The sequence below is a fragment of the Entelurus aequoreus genome, linkage group LG06, assembly GCF_033978785.1.
Source record: "Entelurus aequoreus isolate RoL-2023_Sb linkage group LG06, RoL_Eaeq_v1.1, whole genome shotgun sequence".
Lineage (NCBI taxonomy): Eukaryota > Metazoa > Chordata > Actinopteri > Syngnathiformes > Syngnathidae > Entelurus > Entelurus aequoreus.
The window spans coordinates 5,407,624-5,426,326 of record NC_084736.1 but is presented as its reverse complement, the minus strand read 5'-3'; the positions used below and the strand labels follow the sequence as shown (position 1 = coordinate 5,426,326).

Below are 18,703 nucleotides of genomic sequence, written 5' to 3'. Positions count from 1 at the left end.
GCCTCTAGGTGTGCCCCCACCCCCGCGCCCCCTTTACCACTGTATTTTAACTTAAATAGGAACTGCCTTTTTTTTAATTGTGCTTATCGTTCACAGCGTTGACCTTTTCCCCATCTTTTACAGGGCGCCTTGTGGCGACCCATCAGCGTTTCTGTTCTGTAACCCTGTACACTGTCCATCCATCCATTTTCTTCCGCTTATCCGAGGTCGGTTCACGGGGGCAGCGGCCTAAGCAGGGAAGCCCAGACTTCCCTCTCCCCAGCCCCTTCTTCCAGCTCTTCCCGGGGGATCCCGAGGCGTTCCCAGGCCAGCCGGGAGACATAGTCTTCCCAACGTGTCCTGGGTCTTCCCCGTGGCCTCCTACCGGTCGGACGTGCCCTAAACACCTCCCTAGGGAGGCGTTCGGGTGGCATCCTGACCAGATGCCCGAACCACCTCATCTGGCTCCTCTCCATGTGGAGGAGCAGCGGCTTTACTTTGAGCTCCCCCCGGATGACAGAGCTTCTCACCCTATCTCTAAGGGAGAGACCCGCCACCCGGCGGAGGAAACTCATTTCGGCCGCTTGTACCCGTGATCTTGTCCTTTCGGTCATAACCCAAAGCTCATGACCATAGGTGAGGATGGGAACGTAGATTGACCGGTAAATTGAGAGCTTTGCCTTCCGGCTCAGCTCCTTCTTCACCACAACGGATCGGTACAGCGTCCGCATTACTGAAGACGCCGCACCGATCCGCCTGTCGATCTCACCATCCACTCTTCCCTCACTCGTGAACAAGACTCTGAGGTACTTGAACTCCTCCACTTGGGGCAGGGTCTACTCCCCTACCCGGAGATGGCACTCCACCCTTTTCCGAGCGAGAACCATGGACTCTGACTTGGAGGTGCTGATTCTCATCCCAGTCGCTTCACACTCGGCTGCAAACCGATCCAGTGAGAGCTTAAGGTCCTGGCCAGATGAAGCCATCAGGACCACATCATCTGCAGCCACCAAACCAGATCCTCTCAACACCTTGACTGCTCCTAGAAATTCTGTCCATAAAAGTTATGAACGGAATCGGTTACAAAGGGCAGCCTTGGCGGAGTCCAACCCTCACTGGAAACGTGTCCGACTTACTGCCGGCAATGCGGACCAAGCTCTGACACTGATCATACAGGGAGCGGACCGCCACAATCAGACAGTCTGATACCCCATACTCTCTGAGCACTCCCCACAGGACTACTTGAGGGGATGCCTTCTCCAAGTCCACAAAGCACATGTAGACTGGTTGGGCAAACTCCCATGCACCCTCAAGGACCCTGCTGAGAGTATAGAGCTGGTCCACAGTTCCACGACAAGGATGAAAACTACACTGTTCCTCCTGAATCCGATGTTCGACTATCCGGCGTAGTCGAATCTTGAAAGGGTCTGTGCTGAAAACAAAGTTTTGTTGTATTTGTGCAATGTAAATAAAGACATACCTACCTACCTACCTTAAAGGCTGGTTAGGTTTTAAATCAACTTAAGCCCATGCTCCATGTGGATATGATTTAATGCATCTTATTATTTGTGTGTGTCATCAGATATAAGTCCCTGGTGGGAATCCTCCAGCTTCCAGCAGCGACTGGAGACAACTGTGTGATGCTCCTCAGTAAACTGTGTCCTCTCACAGCAGGGGACTACCATGTCGGGGTCACAAAGGTCAGCTCCTCTTGTTGTGATGCAGTATTTTCACATCGCCCTCAATAACCTCTGACTTTATTGCAGTTCTTTGTGAAGGAAGCCGTCTACCAGTTGTTGGAGTGCAAGCGGGAGCGCTGTCGCCAGCTTGCTGCGCTTACCTTGCAGCGTTACGCTCGCATGTACTTGGTCAGGAAACGCTACGTGGACATGCGCAACATGATCATTGGGCTGCAGGCGCATTGCAGAGGTTTTCTCACAAGGTGGGCCATTGGATCTTGTTAGATGTATTCTGTAATGCACAGGCAAGGAACATGGTACTAAAACGGTGAAAACCAGTTGACTTCAAATATACACTATATTGCCAAAAGTATTGGGCCACCTGCCTTGACTCACATATGAACTTGAAGTGCCATCCCATTCCTAACCCATAGGGTTCAATATGACACCTTTTGCAGCTATTACAGCTTCAACTCTTCTGGGAAGGCTGTCCACAAGGTTGCGGAGTGTGTTTATAGCAATGTTCTTGCAAAGGCGCATTGGTGAGGTCACACACTGATGTTGGTGGAGAAGGCCTGGCTCTCGGTCTCCGTTCTAATTCATCCCAAAGGTGTTCAATCGGGTTCAGGTCAGGACTCTGTGCAGGCCAGTCAAGTTCATCCACACCGGACTCTGTCATCCATGTTTTTATGGACCTTGCTTTGTGCACTGGTGCACAGTCATTGTCCAAAATGTTTTGGTATCCTGGAGCATTCATAGTTCCTTTCACTGGAACTAAGGGGCCAAACCCAACTCCTGTAAAACAACCCCACACCATAGTTCCTTCTCCACCAAATTTCACAATCGGCACAATGCAGTCCGTAGTGTAGCGTTCTCCTGGCAACCTCCAAACCCAGACTGGTCCATCAGATTGCCAGATGGAAAAGTGTGATTCATCAGTCCAGAGAAGGCGTCTCCACTGCTCTAGACTCCAGTGGCGACGTGCTTTACACCACTTTGCATTGGACTTGGTGATGTATGGCTTAGATGCAGCTGCTCGGCCATGGAAACCGCTTCCATGAAGCTCTCTGCGTACTGCACGTGGGCTAATTGGAAGGTCACATGAAGTTTGGAGCTCTGTAGCAACTGACTGTGCAGAAAGTCTTTGCACTATGCTGACCTCTCTGTCAGTTTACGTGGCCTACCACTTGGTGGCTGAGTTGCTGTTGTTCCCAAACTCTTCCATTTAAATAAATCATGAAATGAATAACTAAATAATGAGATCAATAATTAATGAAATCTTAGGGGCGGTATAGCATCGGTTGGTAGAGTGGCCGTGCCAGCAACTTGAGGGTTCCAGGTTCGATCCCCGCTTCTGCCATCCTAGTCGCTGTTGTTGTGTCCTTGGGCAAGACACTTTACCCACCTGCTCCCAGTGCCACCCACATTGGTTTAAATGTAACTTAGATATTGGCTTTCACTATGTAAAGTGCTTTGAGTCACTAGAGAAAAGCGCTATATAAATATAATTCACTTCACTTAAAATAATGACATAATTAATAAATCATAATAAAATGAAAACTTTGAATTTGACATTGAATACATTAATGACACAATTAAAAACACATTTATGTATGAAATAAGGACACATTTGAGTAATTATTTATTTGATTTTGTCCCATTTGGCCCTCCAAAGGAGGACAAGGGTCAAATGGGGCAACATCAAATAAATCTTGAATTACTTACTTAATGAATTCATTAAATAGTGAAATAATGAAATCAGTAATTCATTAAAATTGTGAAATAATTAAATCATGAAATAAATAACTAAAAGAGTAAATTGAATTTGACATCAAATAATGTACACATTTAAGATTACAGATGGTACAAAATGCGGCTGCTAGACTTTTGACAAGAACAAGAAAGTTTGATCATATTACGCCTATACTGGCTCACTTGCACTGGCTTCCTGTGCACCTAAGATGCGACTTTAAGGTTTTACTACTTACGTATAAAATACTACACGGTCAAGCTCCTGCCTATCTTGCCGATTGTATTGTACCATATGTCCCGGCAAGAAATCTGCGTTCAAAGAACTCCGGCTTATTAGTGATTCCCAGAGCCCAAAAAAAGTCTGCGGGCTATAGAGCGTTTTCTATTCCGGCTCCAATACTATGGAATGCCCTCCCGGTAAAAGTTAGAGATGCTACCTCAGTAGAAGCATTTAAGTCTCATCTTAAAACTCATTTGTATACTCTAGCCTTTAAATAGACTCCCTTTTTAGACCAGTTGATCTGCCGTTTCTTTTCTTTTCTACTCTGCTCCGGGGTGGACCGCTAGCCTGTTCATCAGATGGGGACATCTCTACGCTGCTGACCCGTCTCCGCTCGGGATGGTTCCTGCTGGCCCCACTATGGACTGGACTTCCGCTGATGTGTTGGACTTTCACAATATTATGTCAGACCCACTCGACATCCATTGCTTTTGGTCTCCCCTAGAGGGGGGGGGGGGGGGGGGGGGGGTACCCACATATGCGGTCCTCTCCAAGGTTTCTCATAGTCATTCACATTGACGTCCCACTGGGGTGAGTTTTCCTTGCCCGTATGTGGGCTCTGTACCGAGGATGTCGTTGTGGCTTGTACAGCCCTTTGAGACACTTGTGATTTAGGGCTATATAAATAAACATTGATTGATTGATTGAATACCACATTTATGTAGTTCATGCTAATGAATTGAATAGAATAACACCCCGAAGGGAATAAGCGGTAGAAAATGGATGGATGGATGGTACATTTATATATAAACACACTCGGCAACCTTGTGGACAGCCTTCCCAGAAGAGTTGAAGCTGTAATAGCTGCAAAAGGTGTCATATTGAACCCTATGGGTTAGGAATGGGATGGCACTTCAAGTTCATATGTGAGTCAAGGCAGGTGGCCAAATACTTTTGGCAATATAGTGTATGACCGTAATTAATGAATTCCAATTAACGCCAGAATTTGACAATACCACTGTAATGACATTTTAATGAGTATTTTTTACTCCAATGATTACTCCAAATGAGAGTAAATATTACAATATTAGTATCTCTAGTGCAGAGGTGTCCAAAGTGCGGCCCGGGGGTCATTTGCGGCCCGCAGCTAATTGTTTACCCGGCCCCCCACACATTCTGCAAAAATTGCAAAATTGATAGTATTGCAAAAATAAAAAAATACAACATTTAAAAAAAATGGAATGAGGTGAAATCTAACGAGAAAAAGTTGCAATGTTGACACAAAGCTGCCATGCAGGCTGTTTTTTTTTTTGTCTTTCTTTATGTTAATTTTTTTTGCCATTGCTCGGGAAAAAAAAAAGACAAAATCTATGTTACAATGAATTATTACTTAAAAAATGTCACTTTAAAATGTTTTATGTGGAAAAAATATTGCATATATTGTGTGGTTGCCATATAAAAACATCAAAGTTTTATTTGACAAAAGAGCATAAAACAAACAAAATAATAGTTCAAACGTAAAATGGACAGATATATCTGAAGTTGATCTCGTAATTTAAGTGTGAAAAGTAAAAAAAAACCTAATAAAAACGTATCACTTTATGAGTGGGAGACCTTTTGGATCCCAAATATATTTAGTGGGATTTTATTTAACTTTTCACTGTGATTACTCAAAAATATTAAATATTCAAATCAATGGTGTCCTGCATTATTGATCTTTTAGGGCTCTAATGACTAAATACTGCATATTTCAGTTTTACTATAAAAAACAAAGTTGTCTTTGACAGAAAAGGCATAAAACCTGTTTTTTTTTAACTTGATATCAACCTGAAGTTGATATAGAGATATACTGTAAAAAAAAAAAATAATAATTTGACTTATTTTTAACATTTTACTGACTTTGACCCTTGACTGGTTCCCGGGAGCCCTAAAGGTTAAAAAAAATCTATATATTTTGTTATGGTTTGAAAATGGAAAATATCAAAATGGCCCCCGTATGCTTAAATTTTTCCGTGTGTGGCCCTCAGTGGAAAAAGTTTGGACACCCCTGCTCTAGTGCAATCACATCAATATTTCTAAAGTACATTCATCAAATGACTAGAGTTGAAAACTATGTCACAATTGACAGAAGGTGTGATCTTGACATCCTTTAGACGGCACTGTGTGAAAATGCGGAACAACCTGGTTCGCTTCCGATCCCTGGTCCACTTGTACGTCAGCCGTAAACGACACGTCAAGGTGCGTGATGGAACATTTACACGCTCGTGTTTTTTCAACAAATGGAACGATCGTTGTGATCTGATCTTTTATCTGCAGATGAAGGTGGTCGCCCAGAGGAAAGCTGAGGAGGATATGAAGAAGAGAGAGATGGTATGCACTTCAAGTTCTTCTCACACGACTGCACTTCAATGACAGTTGAAGGTCATCTTGCACTAATGTGACAGGATGTGATGAAGAGGGAGGTGGTGAACGTGACACACTTGCTGATCCCAGCACAGCTTGGGGCTCTACTACAAGCAGCAGCAGGTCTGTATGCATGTACTCTAGTACTGCATCTAGTCTAGTACACTATATTGCCAAAAGTATTTGGCCACACATCCAAATGATGAGAACCAGGTGTCCTAATCACTTGGCCCGGCCACAGGTGTATAAAATCAAGCACTTAGGCATGGAGGCTGTTTCTACAAATATTTGTGAAAGAATGGGCCGCTCTCAGTGATTTCCAGCGTGGAACTGTCATAGGATGCCACCTGTGCAACAAATCCAGTCGTGGAATTTCCTCGCTCCTAAATATTCCAAAGTCAACTGTGGGCTTGATTATAAAAAAAATGGAAGAGTTTGGGAACAACAGCAACTCAGCCACCAAGTGGTAGGCCACGTAAACTGACAGAGGGGGTCAGCATAGTGCAAAGACTTTCTGCACAGTCAGTTGCTACAGAGCTCCAAACTTCATCTGACCTTCCAATTAGCCCACGTACAGTACGCAGAGAGCTTCATGGAATGGGTTTCCATGGCCGAGCAGCTGCATCTAAGCCAGACCTGGGCATTCTGCGGCCCACGGGCCGCAGCCGGCCCTTTGTGCGTCCCTGTCCGGCCCGCGTGAGGCCAATTATAAATTACAAAATACATTTTAAAAAGTATCTATGTCGAGTGTGCAATACAACGGTGCTGCTTTTGTTTTGAAAATCGTTATTTGTATTACTTCCGTGTGGACGTATGCTCGTGCGTGATTGTGAGTGAATGTGAACAGCTGCAATCACAAATTACAAAATAAAGTTGAAAAAACATCTATGTCGTGCACGCAAATCAACTGTGCTGCTTTTATTTTGAAAAGTATTATTTATGGGCGTATGTCCGTGTGTAACCTGCAAGTGAAGGTGCACACGCAGCGACAAGTGATGCACGGTTTATACCCGAGACGCTAAAAAGAGAAAAGTTGATGAGGAATGGCGTGTTTTCAACAAGACATGGACTGCCAAGCAACGTTCCCTCTAAGGTGCGTGCCTGCGCAATTGCGCACTGCTCAAGCGTCCGCTGCGCACAGCAAATATATGCCGCGCACCAAATCAAATCCCATCTGAATTCTAAACAAAATAAACATATTTATTCTGTGTAATTTTGCAATGCAACTTTGAGTGACAGTGACAACAAGCGGCCCTAACCGTGTTCGTCAACACCGTTCAATTGAACACCGTTCAATTATTGTAACGTCTATCGAGATGCTTCGAGGACAGGAATTATATCGATCACTTTATTGAGCAAAACTGTTTATATTCGGCCATAACCACACCAAAAACATGAGTAAAACACTACTATCTGGAAAAACTAGTCGTTTTCTGCCGTACAAACCAGGCCAAAACCAACTTGTCATCTGTCACCAACACGCATAGCACTAAACCACTGGTGCGTTTATGGCCACACAAAAAGTCGGACAACTCAAACACCACACAAAGTTACACTATGACTCCTCAGTCATACGTGTGCTTATTTTACTGTCATTTATTATTAATGTTAATTTATTGATATTAGTCATGTAATGCTGTTACACACACTATGTTGAAGTATTATTATTATTATTATTAATTATTATTATTATTATTATTATTATTTATCTTACGGTCTTGTTCTAACATGCCAGAGGCTGTTCACCTTGGAGACCTGCTGCGGATATGGGTACGGCCTGGCGCGAGATTTACACCTTCTCCCCCGGATTTTCAAGGGCCAGCGAGAGCTCAATGGACGTCGCCGCAACCGCGACGCTTTCCATATCAAAAATAATATTGAGCAAAATTTAATTGAAATATTGTCGAGGTGGCCCTCCAGCAGTGCTCAGGTTGCTCATGCGGCCCCCGGTAAAAATTAATTGCCCACCCCTGATCTAAGCCATGCATCACCAAGTCCAATGCAAAGCGTGGGATGCAGTGGTGTAAAGGAGTGGTCCCCAACCACCAGGCTGCGGCCCGGTACCGGTCCGTGGACCGATTGGTACCGGGCCGCACAAGACATTTAAAAAAAAAAAAAAAAAAAAGTTTATTTTTTATTTTTATTTTTTTAAATAAATCAACATAAAAAAGACAATACATACATTATATAACAATATATATCAATACAGTCTGCAGGGATACAGTCCGTAAGCACACATGATTGTGGGACAAATTTTCAAGCGCTGACCGGTCCGCAGCTACAAAAAGGTTGGGGACCAGTGGTGTAAAGCACGTCACCACTGGACTGTAGAGCAGTGGAGACGCCTTCTCTGGACTGATGAATCACACTTTTCCATCTGGCAATCTGATGGACCAGTCTGGGTTTGAAGGTTGCCAGGAGAACGCTACGTTGCATTGTGCCGAGTGTGAAATTTGGTGGATGAGGAATTATTTTTTTTCAGGAGTTTGACTTGGCCCCTTTGAATACTCCAGGGTACCAAAACATTCCATTCTCCCAACCTTGTGGGAACAGTTTGGAGTGGCCCCCTTCCTCTTCCAACATGACTGTGCACCAGTGCACAAAGCCAGGTCCATAAAGTCATGGATGACAGAGTCTGGTGTGGATGAACTTGACTGGCCTGCACAGAGTCCTGACCTGAACCCCATAGAACACCTTTGAGATGAATTAGAACGGAGACTGAGAGCCAGGCCTTCTCCACCAACATCAGTGTGTGACCTCACCAATGCGCTTTTGGAAGAATGTTGGAAAATTTCTATAAGCACACTCTGCAACCTTGTGGACAGCCCTCCCAGAAGAGTTGAAGCTGTAATAGCTGCAAAAGGTGGACCCACATCATATTGAACCCTATGGGTTAGGAATGGGATGGCACTTCAAGTTCATATGTGAATCTAGGCAGGTGTCCAAATACTTTTGGCAATATAGTGTATCTTCTTTAGTACATTATGTACTCTGGTATCTTCTCTTGTCTCCCAGTCAGGAGAGAGTTGCACTACGACTGCTTGGCTTTGCTGCAGGCTCCTCATATCCAGGAGTCGTCCTCCAGTCAACTCACTCTGCCTCTGGACATCAACAACTACCCCTTCTATCACTACGTGCTGAGATACTTCCGGGTATGTTCCAATACACTCTTCATATTTTACAATCTAGATCAGGGGTGCCCATTACGTCGATGGCGAGCTACCGGTCGATGGCGGAGGGTGTGTCAGACGATGGCGGAGGGTGTGTCAGACGATGGCGGAGGGTGTGTCAGTCGATGGCGGAGGGTGTGTCAGTCGATGGCGGAGGGTGTGTCAGACGATGGCGGAGGGTGTGTCAGTCCATGGCGGCGGGTGTGTCAGTCCATGTTGTTTTATCACTAACATATTCATAGCTTTCTCTATACTGCACTATTTCTTTGTTTTTGTTGTTAAATGAATTTTTACCTCCGCTAAATCTGCCTTCTCTGCATCCTGGGGTCCAGACCAACAACACCCAAGCCAGAAAGTCCTCTTCAAAGTTATGTGGGAACTAGGTCCTTTTTGCAAAACCCAGGTCACTGATAAACAAACGACCTAGGGAAATTAAATATAAATACAAGCAAATTCTACGAGTTGTTGAAATATTATTCTCAAAGTAAAGTAGAAGTTAATGATGAAGTAAAGTTTGTTTGCTTCAAACACAACATTTTGATAATATTTGTTTATATGCATTGTAACAAGTAGACATTTTCTCTAACCTTTATTTCATTTTACCTTTGTTGTTTTATAACGCCCCTACTGTTTAGATAATATGGTAAAACAGAATAATATACAATTTAATATTTTGTTTTGCCGCAGATACGTTTTTTGTTGCTTTTTATTTTATTGTAATAATTAGGGATGGGTATCATTTACATTTTAATCAATACTCGTACAAAATCTCTACTTTAAAAACAGCTTAAAATGCGCCCAAAACGGTACTTAAAAAATTAAAAGCATGCACATTTTTGTAAAAAAAAACCAAAACAAACATTTTCAAGAAATGTCACATTTCAATTTAAAAATTAAATCAATAACTAAGTAATATGTTCAAAATAGGAAATTAAATCTACAACAAATTGTCATAATTATTTTAGCAATAACAGAGAGCATGCAAAAAATGCCTTACTTGAGTTGTAATGTTTGATGCTTATAATTCTTGGTGTTCCTGAACGCATCATTTGTGACTGTCACTGCCTGCTTTGCTGAGCTGTCTGATCCGTTTGCATAACAACTTCCTGCTGTGCTAAAAGTTAAAGTACCACGTACCAAGTACAGGGTGACCGGTGCAGTGGACGTGGAGTGGATCTAGTTAATAGTGTGAGAGTCCAGTCCATAGTGGATCTAACATAATAGTGTGAGAGTCCAGTCCATAGTGGATCTAACATAATAGTGAGAGAGTCCTGTCCATAGTGGATCTAACATAATAGTGAGAGAGTCCAGTCCATAGTGGATCTAACATAATAGTGAGAGAGTCCAGTCCATAGTGGATCTAACATAATAGTGAGAGTCCAGTCCATAGTGGATCTAACATAATAGTGAGAGAGTCCAGTCCATTGTGGATCTAACATAATAGTGAGAGAGTCCAGTCCATAGTGGATCTAACATAATAGTGAGAGTCCAGTCCATAGTGGATCTAACATAATAGTGAGAGAGTCCAGTCCATAGTGGATCTAACATAATAGTGAGAGAGTCCAGTCCATAGTGGATCTAACATAATAGTGAGAGTCCAGTCCATAGTGGATCTAACATAATAGTGAGAGTCCAGTCCATAGTGGATCTAACATAATAGTGTGAGAGTCCAGTCCATAGTGGATCTAACATAATAGTGAGAGTCCAGTCCATAGTGGATCTAACATAATAGTGAGAGTCCAGTCCATAGTGGATCTAACATAATAGTGAGAGTCCAGTCCATAGTGGATCTAACATAATAGTGAGAGAGTCCAGTCCATAGTGGATCTAACATAATAGTGAGAGAGTCCAGTCCATAGTGGATCTAACATAATAGTGAGAGTCCAGTCCATAGTGGATCTAACATAATAGTGAGAGTCCAGTCCATAGTGGATCTAACATAATAGTGTGAGAGTCCAGTCCATAGTGGATCTAACATAATAGTGAGAGAGTCCAGTCCATAGTGGATCTAACATTATAGTGTGAAAGTCCAGTCCATAGTGGATCTAACATAATAGTGAGAGTCCAGTCCATAGTGGATCTAACATAATAGTGAGAGTCCAGTCCATAGTGGATCTAACATACTAGTGAGAGAGTCCAGTCCATAGTGGATCTAACATAATAGTGTGAGAGTCCAGTCCATAGTGGATCTAACATTATAGTGTGAAAGTCCAGTCCATAGTGGATCTAACATAATAGTGAGAGTCCAGTCCATAGTGGATCTAACATAATAGTGAGAGTCCAGTCCATAGTGGATCTAACATAATAGTGAGAGTCCAGTCCATAGTGGGGCCAGCAGGAGATCATTTTGAGTGGAGACAAGTCCGCAGCGCAGAGACATCCCCAACTGATGCACAGATGAGTGGTCCACCCCTCTCGACTTTGAACAGCTAATCTGTGCCCCCCCTCTCCACGAAGGAGCAGAAAAGAGACGGCAGATCAACTGGTCTAAAAGGGGGATCTATTTAAAGGCTAGAGTATACATATGAGTTTTAAGATGGGACTTAAATGATGAACAATGTTAATGGATAAAAGTTATTTTAATATTTCAAGGGTAATATTTGAGGTTATTAGTTGATACCTCTGCGAACCATCATTTTTAGACAATAAAGTGGTTTTATACATGATAAGGAAATGCTGTATTGTTGTTTTACTTGGCACTTATAATGTCATTCCTTGCGCTAGGAGCCCAAGTTTGGTATGTTGATGGTCCCCTTGGAGACACCCCTCACTTGCATAGAAGAGGACCTTAAGGGAGAAGCGCTGCAGATTTTCAACATGGTAGGTTGACCCCAATCATAACATGAGCCCAAACAGTAATTTGACTTGACCCCAATAACCACTGCAGATACTGCGCTTCATGGGGGACCCTCACCTGAACGGCGCGCAGGAGAACATGTTTGGCGATTACATCATCCAGAGAGGTCTGTCCTCTCCGGGGTTGAGGGATGAGATCTTGGCTCAGGTTGTCAACCAGGTGTGGAGGAACGTCAATGGCGACAACGCGGAGAGAGGCTGGCTGCTGCTGCTTGCATGCGTCTGCTGCTTTGCACCGTCACCGCTGATGGATCCATATCTGCTCAAGTAAGAACACGGGTACAACTTTGTCACACATTTTGTCGGTAAACTCGCATGGCTGCAATATTTCTGACCCCAAGATGCAGGAACCAGGAGAACGGTGCGCAGGTAAGATGAGTTTTAATTTACTCAAAACAGAAAGTCAAGCAGTCATGCACAATGTTCCCTCTAATTTTTAATGTTTGTGAGCAAACGCACAAACTCCCTGAGCATTCAGTGGAGCACATGTGAGCAACATCAGACGTGCACACTGTGGCCACACCAGCGTCACACCTGTCCCAAACCTGACATCATAACAATTTAAATGTTTTATTAAAAATAATTTTCTGATATACACTACCGTTCAAAAGTTTGGGGTCACCCAAACATTTTTGTGGAATAGCCTTCATTTCTAAGAACAAGAATAGACTGTCGAGTTTCAGATGAAAGTTCTCTTTTTCTGGCCATTTGGAGCGTTTAATTGACCCCACAAATGTGATGCTCCAAAAACTCAATCTGCTCAAAGGAAGGTCAGTTTTGTAGCTTCTGTAACGAGCTAAAGAATTTTCAGATGTGTGAACATGATTGCACAAGGGTTTTCTAATCATCAATTAGCCTTCTGAGCCAATGAGCAAACACATTGTACCATTAGAACACTGGAGTGATAGTTGCTGGAAATGGGCCTCTATACACCTATGTAGATATTGCACCAAAAACCAGACATTTGCAGCTAGAATAGTCATTTACCACATTAGCAATGTATAGAGTGTATTTCTTTAAAGTTAAGACTATTTTAAAGTTATCTTCATTGAAAAGTACAGTGCTTTTCCTTCAAAAATAAGGACATTTCAATGTGACCCCAAACTTTTGAACGGTAGTGTAAGTGATTTTGCCCTCTTACAATGACAATAACAAAAAAACATGTTTTTCATGACCTATGTGCTAATATTGTATGTCTGTCTGCGGGTCCTGCCTTTAAAAGAAATGTTACCCCTTTCAGAGATTACATTTAGTTCCTGTAACTTTCTGTCTGTAAAATACATCTTTTTATTAGCATTAATGGAATCTAGTGACAATATTTCATGAATAATATCCTTAGATTAACATGGCAGTAAAATAAGCACACATCTGATTGAGGAGTCAGATTGTTACAACCTGGCATTTACACATTGTGTGGCGTTGGGGTTGTCCGACTTTTTGTGTGGCCATAAACGCAGCACTGGCTAAGTGCCATGAGTGCTTGTGTTGGTGCAGGTGAGCGAGCGAGCGGCTTCTGTTGAAACGACGGATGACAAAGTTGGTTTAAGCCTGGTTTGTATAGCAGAAAATTACCAGTTTTTATAGATAAAAGTTTTTTTTACTCGTGTTTTTGGTGTGGTTACAAACAGTTTTGCTCAATAAAGTGATGGATGGAATTCCTGTCCGTAAAGTGTCTCGACAGACGATAATTGAACTGTGTTGAAAAAGATTGTTTTATTCATTGGGGCCACTCTTGTTGTCACCTGTCACTCATAGAGTTGCATTGCAAAATCATACAGAATAAATTGTAATGTGTTTATTTTGTTTAAAGTTCAGGTGGGATTTTTGATTTTCTGCGCGGCATTAATTTGCTGTGCGCAGAGGACGCGGGAGCGGTGCGCAATTGCGCAGGGGCGCACCTTAGAGGGAACGTTGGTCGTGCATAGGGCTGGGCGATATATCGAATATACTCGATACATCGCGGGTTTGTCTCTGTGCGATGTAGAAAATGACTATTTTGTGAGTGTTCGAGTATACGTTCTCACGCAGTTGCTTTTAGCTGCGGGCATTACACTACAGGCTTTTCTCACTCTTTCTTGTCTCTGCTTCTCACAGAGATAAAACAAGCACAACTTCTTACATACTGTCGCGCGTGCAACGTCATACGCCCTCGCCAAGCAGAGAGGTAGCGGCATGGGTAAAGTTAGCTGTGGTGCAAGCGGAGCGGTGCAAGTGGTAATACGAGAGAAAGAAGGTGCAAATTTGGTAACAAATAGGGATGTCCCGATATTATCGGCCGATAAATGCGTTAAAATGTAATATCGGAAATTATCGGTATCGTTTTTTTTATTATCGGTATCGTTTTTTTTTTTTTTTTTTTTTAATTAAATCAACATAAAAAACACAAGATACACTTACAATTAATGCACCAACCCAAAAAACCTCCCTCCTCATTCACACAAAAGGGTTGTTTCTTTCTGTTATTAATATTCTGGTTCCTACATTATATATCAATATATATCAATACAGTCTGCAAGGGATACAGTCCGTAAGCACACATGATTGTGCGTGCTGCTGGTCCACTAATAGTACTAACCTTTAACAGTTAATGTTACTCATTTTCATTAATTACTAGTTTCTATGTAACTGTTTTTATATTGTTTTACTTTCTTTTTTATTCAAGAAAATGTTTTTAATTGATTTATCTTATTTTATTTTATATATTTTTTTTAAAAGTACCTTATCTTCACCATACCTGGTTGTCCAAATTAGACATAATAATGTGTTGATTCCACGACTGTATATATCGGTTGATATCGGTATCGGTAATTAAAGAGTTGGACAATATAGGAATATCGGATATCGGCAAAAAGCCATTATCGGACATCCCTAGTAACAAATGAAGGAAGAAGAATTAATTCCCAAGAAAAACATCGTCTGGCGGTGGTTTGGCTTCAAGCGGGAAGATGTCGAACAGACAACCGTAATATGTCAAGTATGCGGCAAAAGCACTACTAATTTGTAGCATCATTTGAAAAGTCACCCGCTAGAGAACGAGTGCTTGAAACTCCGCATGTCAACATCTTGGCCGGTGCCACACCAACAAAATCCCGAAGCAACCAGCACTGACCCAATTGAGCCTGGCGTCTTCCATTTCCACATCAACACCGTATGAAAAAAAAAAGTCAACAACAGAAGGAGATAACGTCCGCAGGAACCTACCACATAGTGAAGGACATACACTATTTGATTTCCTATCATGCAGCTCATTTTTATTTGACACTTATTGAAATATCTTGTGTGACATCATGCACAAAAGTGCACTTTATTTGTTTTAAACTATTGTAGTGGCGTTCTGTACAAAAAGTGCACTTTAATTTAGTGTTGTTTTGATATGTCATCTTAGTGACATCATGCACAAAAGTGCACTAATAGCTCGTTTTAACAATCTTGCACTTTCTGTTTTGAAATGACATGAATGTTTGTGCCACTGCTTAATAACTGTTTAATAAATACACTTTTAGTTGTGGTTTCCCTCTCTGCATGAAAGTTTAAAAGTAGCATATATTAATGCAGTATGAAGAAGAATGTTTTAATGTAGACACATAGAATCATCATACTGCTGTGATTATATGCATCAAGATATATATGGTGTATCGTGACATGGCCTAAAAATATTGAGATATTAATAAAAGGCTGTATCGCCCAGCCCTAGTCGTGCATAACAGGTCCAAACATAAAGCAATTCTCAAGCACTGAGGAGTGCACGAGGCTGGCGTAAATGGAAACAAAACAAGAGCACTGACAGGAAGTGAATACAAAACAAGGAAACAAGCAGAAATGAAGTGACAGATCGTCACATGTTTATGTCCTTCTATAGGTTTGTTTCAGACCACGCCCCCGTTGAGTGCCAAGCATTGCTGCAGCACAGACTCATCCAAGCCAGTGAGAAGTTGCAGCTGAGCTGGGGGACGGCGCGCACCTACCCGCCGTCCTTGCTGGAGTGGACGGCCAACAGGAAAAAAGCTAACATGGTGTTGCATGTGCATTGTTTTGATGGTAAGCAAACACTGTGTGGCCATTAGGTACTTCAGTGTTTGGGTTAATGGTGATGACATTGAAATGATTACCGTCCCTGCAGGAGTGTCTTTCCTGTGTCCCGTGCATTCCTGGACCAGCGGCGAGGATTTAGCAGGAGACATCTTACGCCACAGGTGCTACAATGACATGTTCTATTAGGCCCCGCTAACACTGCAAAAAGTCAGTGTTCAAAAACAAGAAAACAAAATACAAAAATGAGAGGTATTTTACTTGAACTAAGGAAAATTATCTGCCAATAGAACAAGAACATTTGGCTTGTCAAGACTTTCCAAATCAAGTAAAATTAGCTAACCTCAATGAACTTAAAAATACCTTAAAATAAGTATATTCTCACTAATAACAAGTGCACTTTTGTTGGTAGAAAAAAAAAGAGACCTTTTTGCTCAATATGTTGAAAAATATTCTTAAATGAAGTAAATGCTAGTGCCATTATCTTGACATAATGATATGCGCTCGGCATTACATTTCTTGAAACCAGCAAACTTATGCTAAAAACTAATATATTGTTCTTAATGGAAAGGCAACAAGGCAAGCGCTTGTTACTCTCGGGGTCTCCTAGCCGCTCAGGCAAATCATATTGTCTAAAAATTAATTTTTCCATCGATAACATGACATCATCACGCCAAGTGCGTGCTCTTTCAGTCAATTAGTGCGCAAGGAATATATAGATATATATATGTGTATATATATATATATATATATATATATATATATATATATATATATATATTATATACAGCCCGGCCCCCGGCCAACATTTTTTTTATTGTAATTTTGAATAATTTACCTGAATGTGCATGAACTATTTTTGTTCAAAATTGTTAGAAATGTCCAATGTTTAAATATTAACAGTCAGTTTACTGTACTGTGCCAACTGTACTACTATATGAGTACGTATTTTCTCCTGTTTCATTGAAAATAAAACAGCAAAGTCCATTTGGCTGTCATCTGTTTTAATTATGAGACACATTTGTGTCAAAGTCATGATTTTTTTGTTCATGCTTGAAATAAGAAATGATTAATTTAAAAAAATTAGTTTTCTACTTGTGAGTGTTGATGACACAGCTTTGCAACAGTTGATATTCTAGTTTCAAGCATGTTTTACTCAATATAGCTCATCAAATCTCAGCAACAAGCTGTAATATCTTACTGAGATCATTTAGGACCAAAACCCTTAAAACAAGTAAAACACTCTAACATAAAATCTGCTTAGTGAGAAGAATTATCTTATCAGACAGAAAATAAGCAAATATCACCCTTATTTGAGATATTTCATCTTACTTAGATTTCAGTTTTTGTAGAGACGGATAAGGTTATACAGGGTAAATCCCACCTAACCTTATCCGTGTCCACACACAACAATGCCACCATTTAAGACCCCCTCCCCCCTCCGTCCGCCGGCGTAATGCGACCTAGTACGCATTCGCGGAAAATGCGCACGTCATAGTCACCTCTAGCGTTGCTTTGTGTACAAGTTCTTAAATGTAACTTATCTGAACAATATCCAGTGTTGTGGTATTTCAATGAACTGGAATCCAGTGTGCTGTGGGGCCCTATGGTAGTGAATCACACCTGAGACATCATAAATTAATCACATCTTTATTAGACACGTAAACAATGTGATAAAGAACATTTTACAACCATCAAACTAAGGATCTAGATATCTGGTCAGGACACTCCTCACTCTTTTGCCTTCACCTTCATTGTCCATTCCTTTTTGGTGACTTTATATACTCTGGACCTAGACGTTGAGTCAGCGACATACATGGCGGACAATAACTGATACAGTCTGCTTTGCCAGTCCAAAAGCATTCGCTGTTTTCCGTAGTCTTCCCTCGTCGTCCAGGTAATACAAAGCACACGCTACCTTTTTTTAATCACATCTACGGGAGCCCGCATTCTCTGTTGTCTCTCCTTTGACAAATGGACAAAGTTTTTCGCTAAGTAGAATCACAGCTGACCCGGACATTGGAAAGTTCTCTTGCCGTCTGAGAAGTGTTGTATCCCAAATAGCTGCAATGGCTTTCTCTTCAGGTATTCATGTGTGATTTCCACAAGCGTCTGTACATGTAGAAGAAGGAGAAACACGGGCATGTCTTTGATTGATTGATTGAGACTTTTATTAGTAGATTGCACAGTACAGTACATATTCCGTACAATTGACCACTAAATGGTAACACCCCAATAAGTTTTTCAACTTGTTTAAGTCGGGGTCCACGTTAATCCATTCATGGTATAAATATATACTATCATCATAATACAGTCAACACACAAGTTACTCATCAGAGTATATATATTGAATTATTTACATTATTTACAATCCGGGGGATGGGATGTGGAAGGGGTTGGGGCGGGGGGGGTTAGGTTTGGTTGATATCAGCACTTCAGTCATCAACAATTATATCATCTGAGAAATGGACATTGTAACAGTGTAGGACTGACTTGGTAGGATATGTACAGCGAGCAGTGAACATAGTGAGCTCAGAAAGCATAAGAACAACTATATACATTTGATTATTTGCTTTTGAATATTTACATTTGATTAATTGTAATAGGGGAGGTGG

At 41.6% G+C, this 18,703-nt stretch overlaps 1 protein-coding gene across 4 annotated transcripts in view; it reads left to right on the top strand.

Annotated features, from left to right (window-relative positions):
• The window catches only part of myo15aa (myosin XVAa), a 126,790-nt gene that overhangs the window by 52,084 nt on the left and 56,003 nt on the right, over positions 1-18,703 (top strand). For all 4 annotated transcript variants that reach the window (XM_062049883.1, XM_062049880.1, XM_062049882.1 and 1 more), the window contains 10 exons: positions 1,562-1,679; positions 1,746-1,921; positions 5,784-5,868; positions 5,947-6,000; positions 6,075-6,156; positions 9,049-9,185; positions 11,928-12,023; positions 12,091-12,326; positions 15,919-16,097; positions 16,180-16,252. In XM_062049883.1, coding sequence (XP_061905867.1) covers positions 1,562-1,679; positions 1,746-1,921; positions 5,784-5,868; positions 5,947-6,000; positions 6,075-6,156; positions 9,049-9,185; positions 11,928-12,023; positions 12,091-12,326; positions 15,919-16,097; positions 16,180-16,252 — 1,236 coding nt within the window. The remainder of the gene's footprint in view (positions 1-1,561; positions 1,680-1,745; positions 1,922-5,783; positions 5,869-5,946; positions 6,001-6,074; positions 6,157-9,048; positions 9,186-11,927; positions 12,024-12,090; positions 12,327-15,918; positions 16,098-16,179; positions 16,253-18,703) is intronic.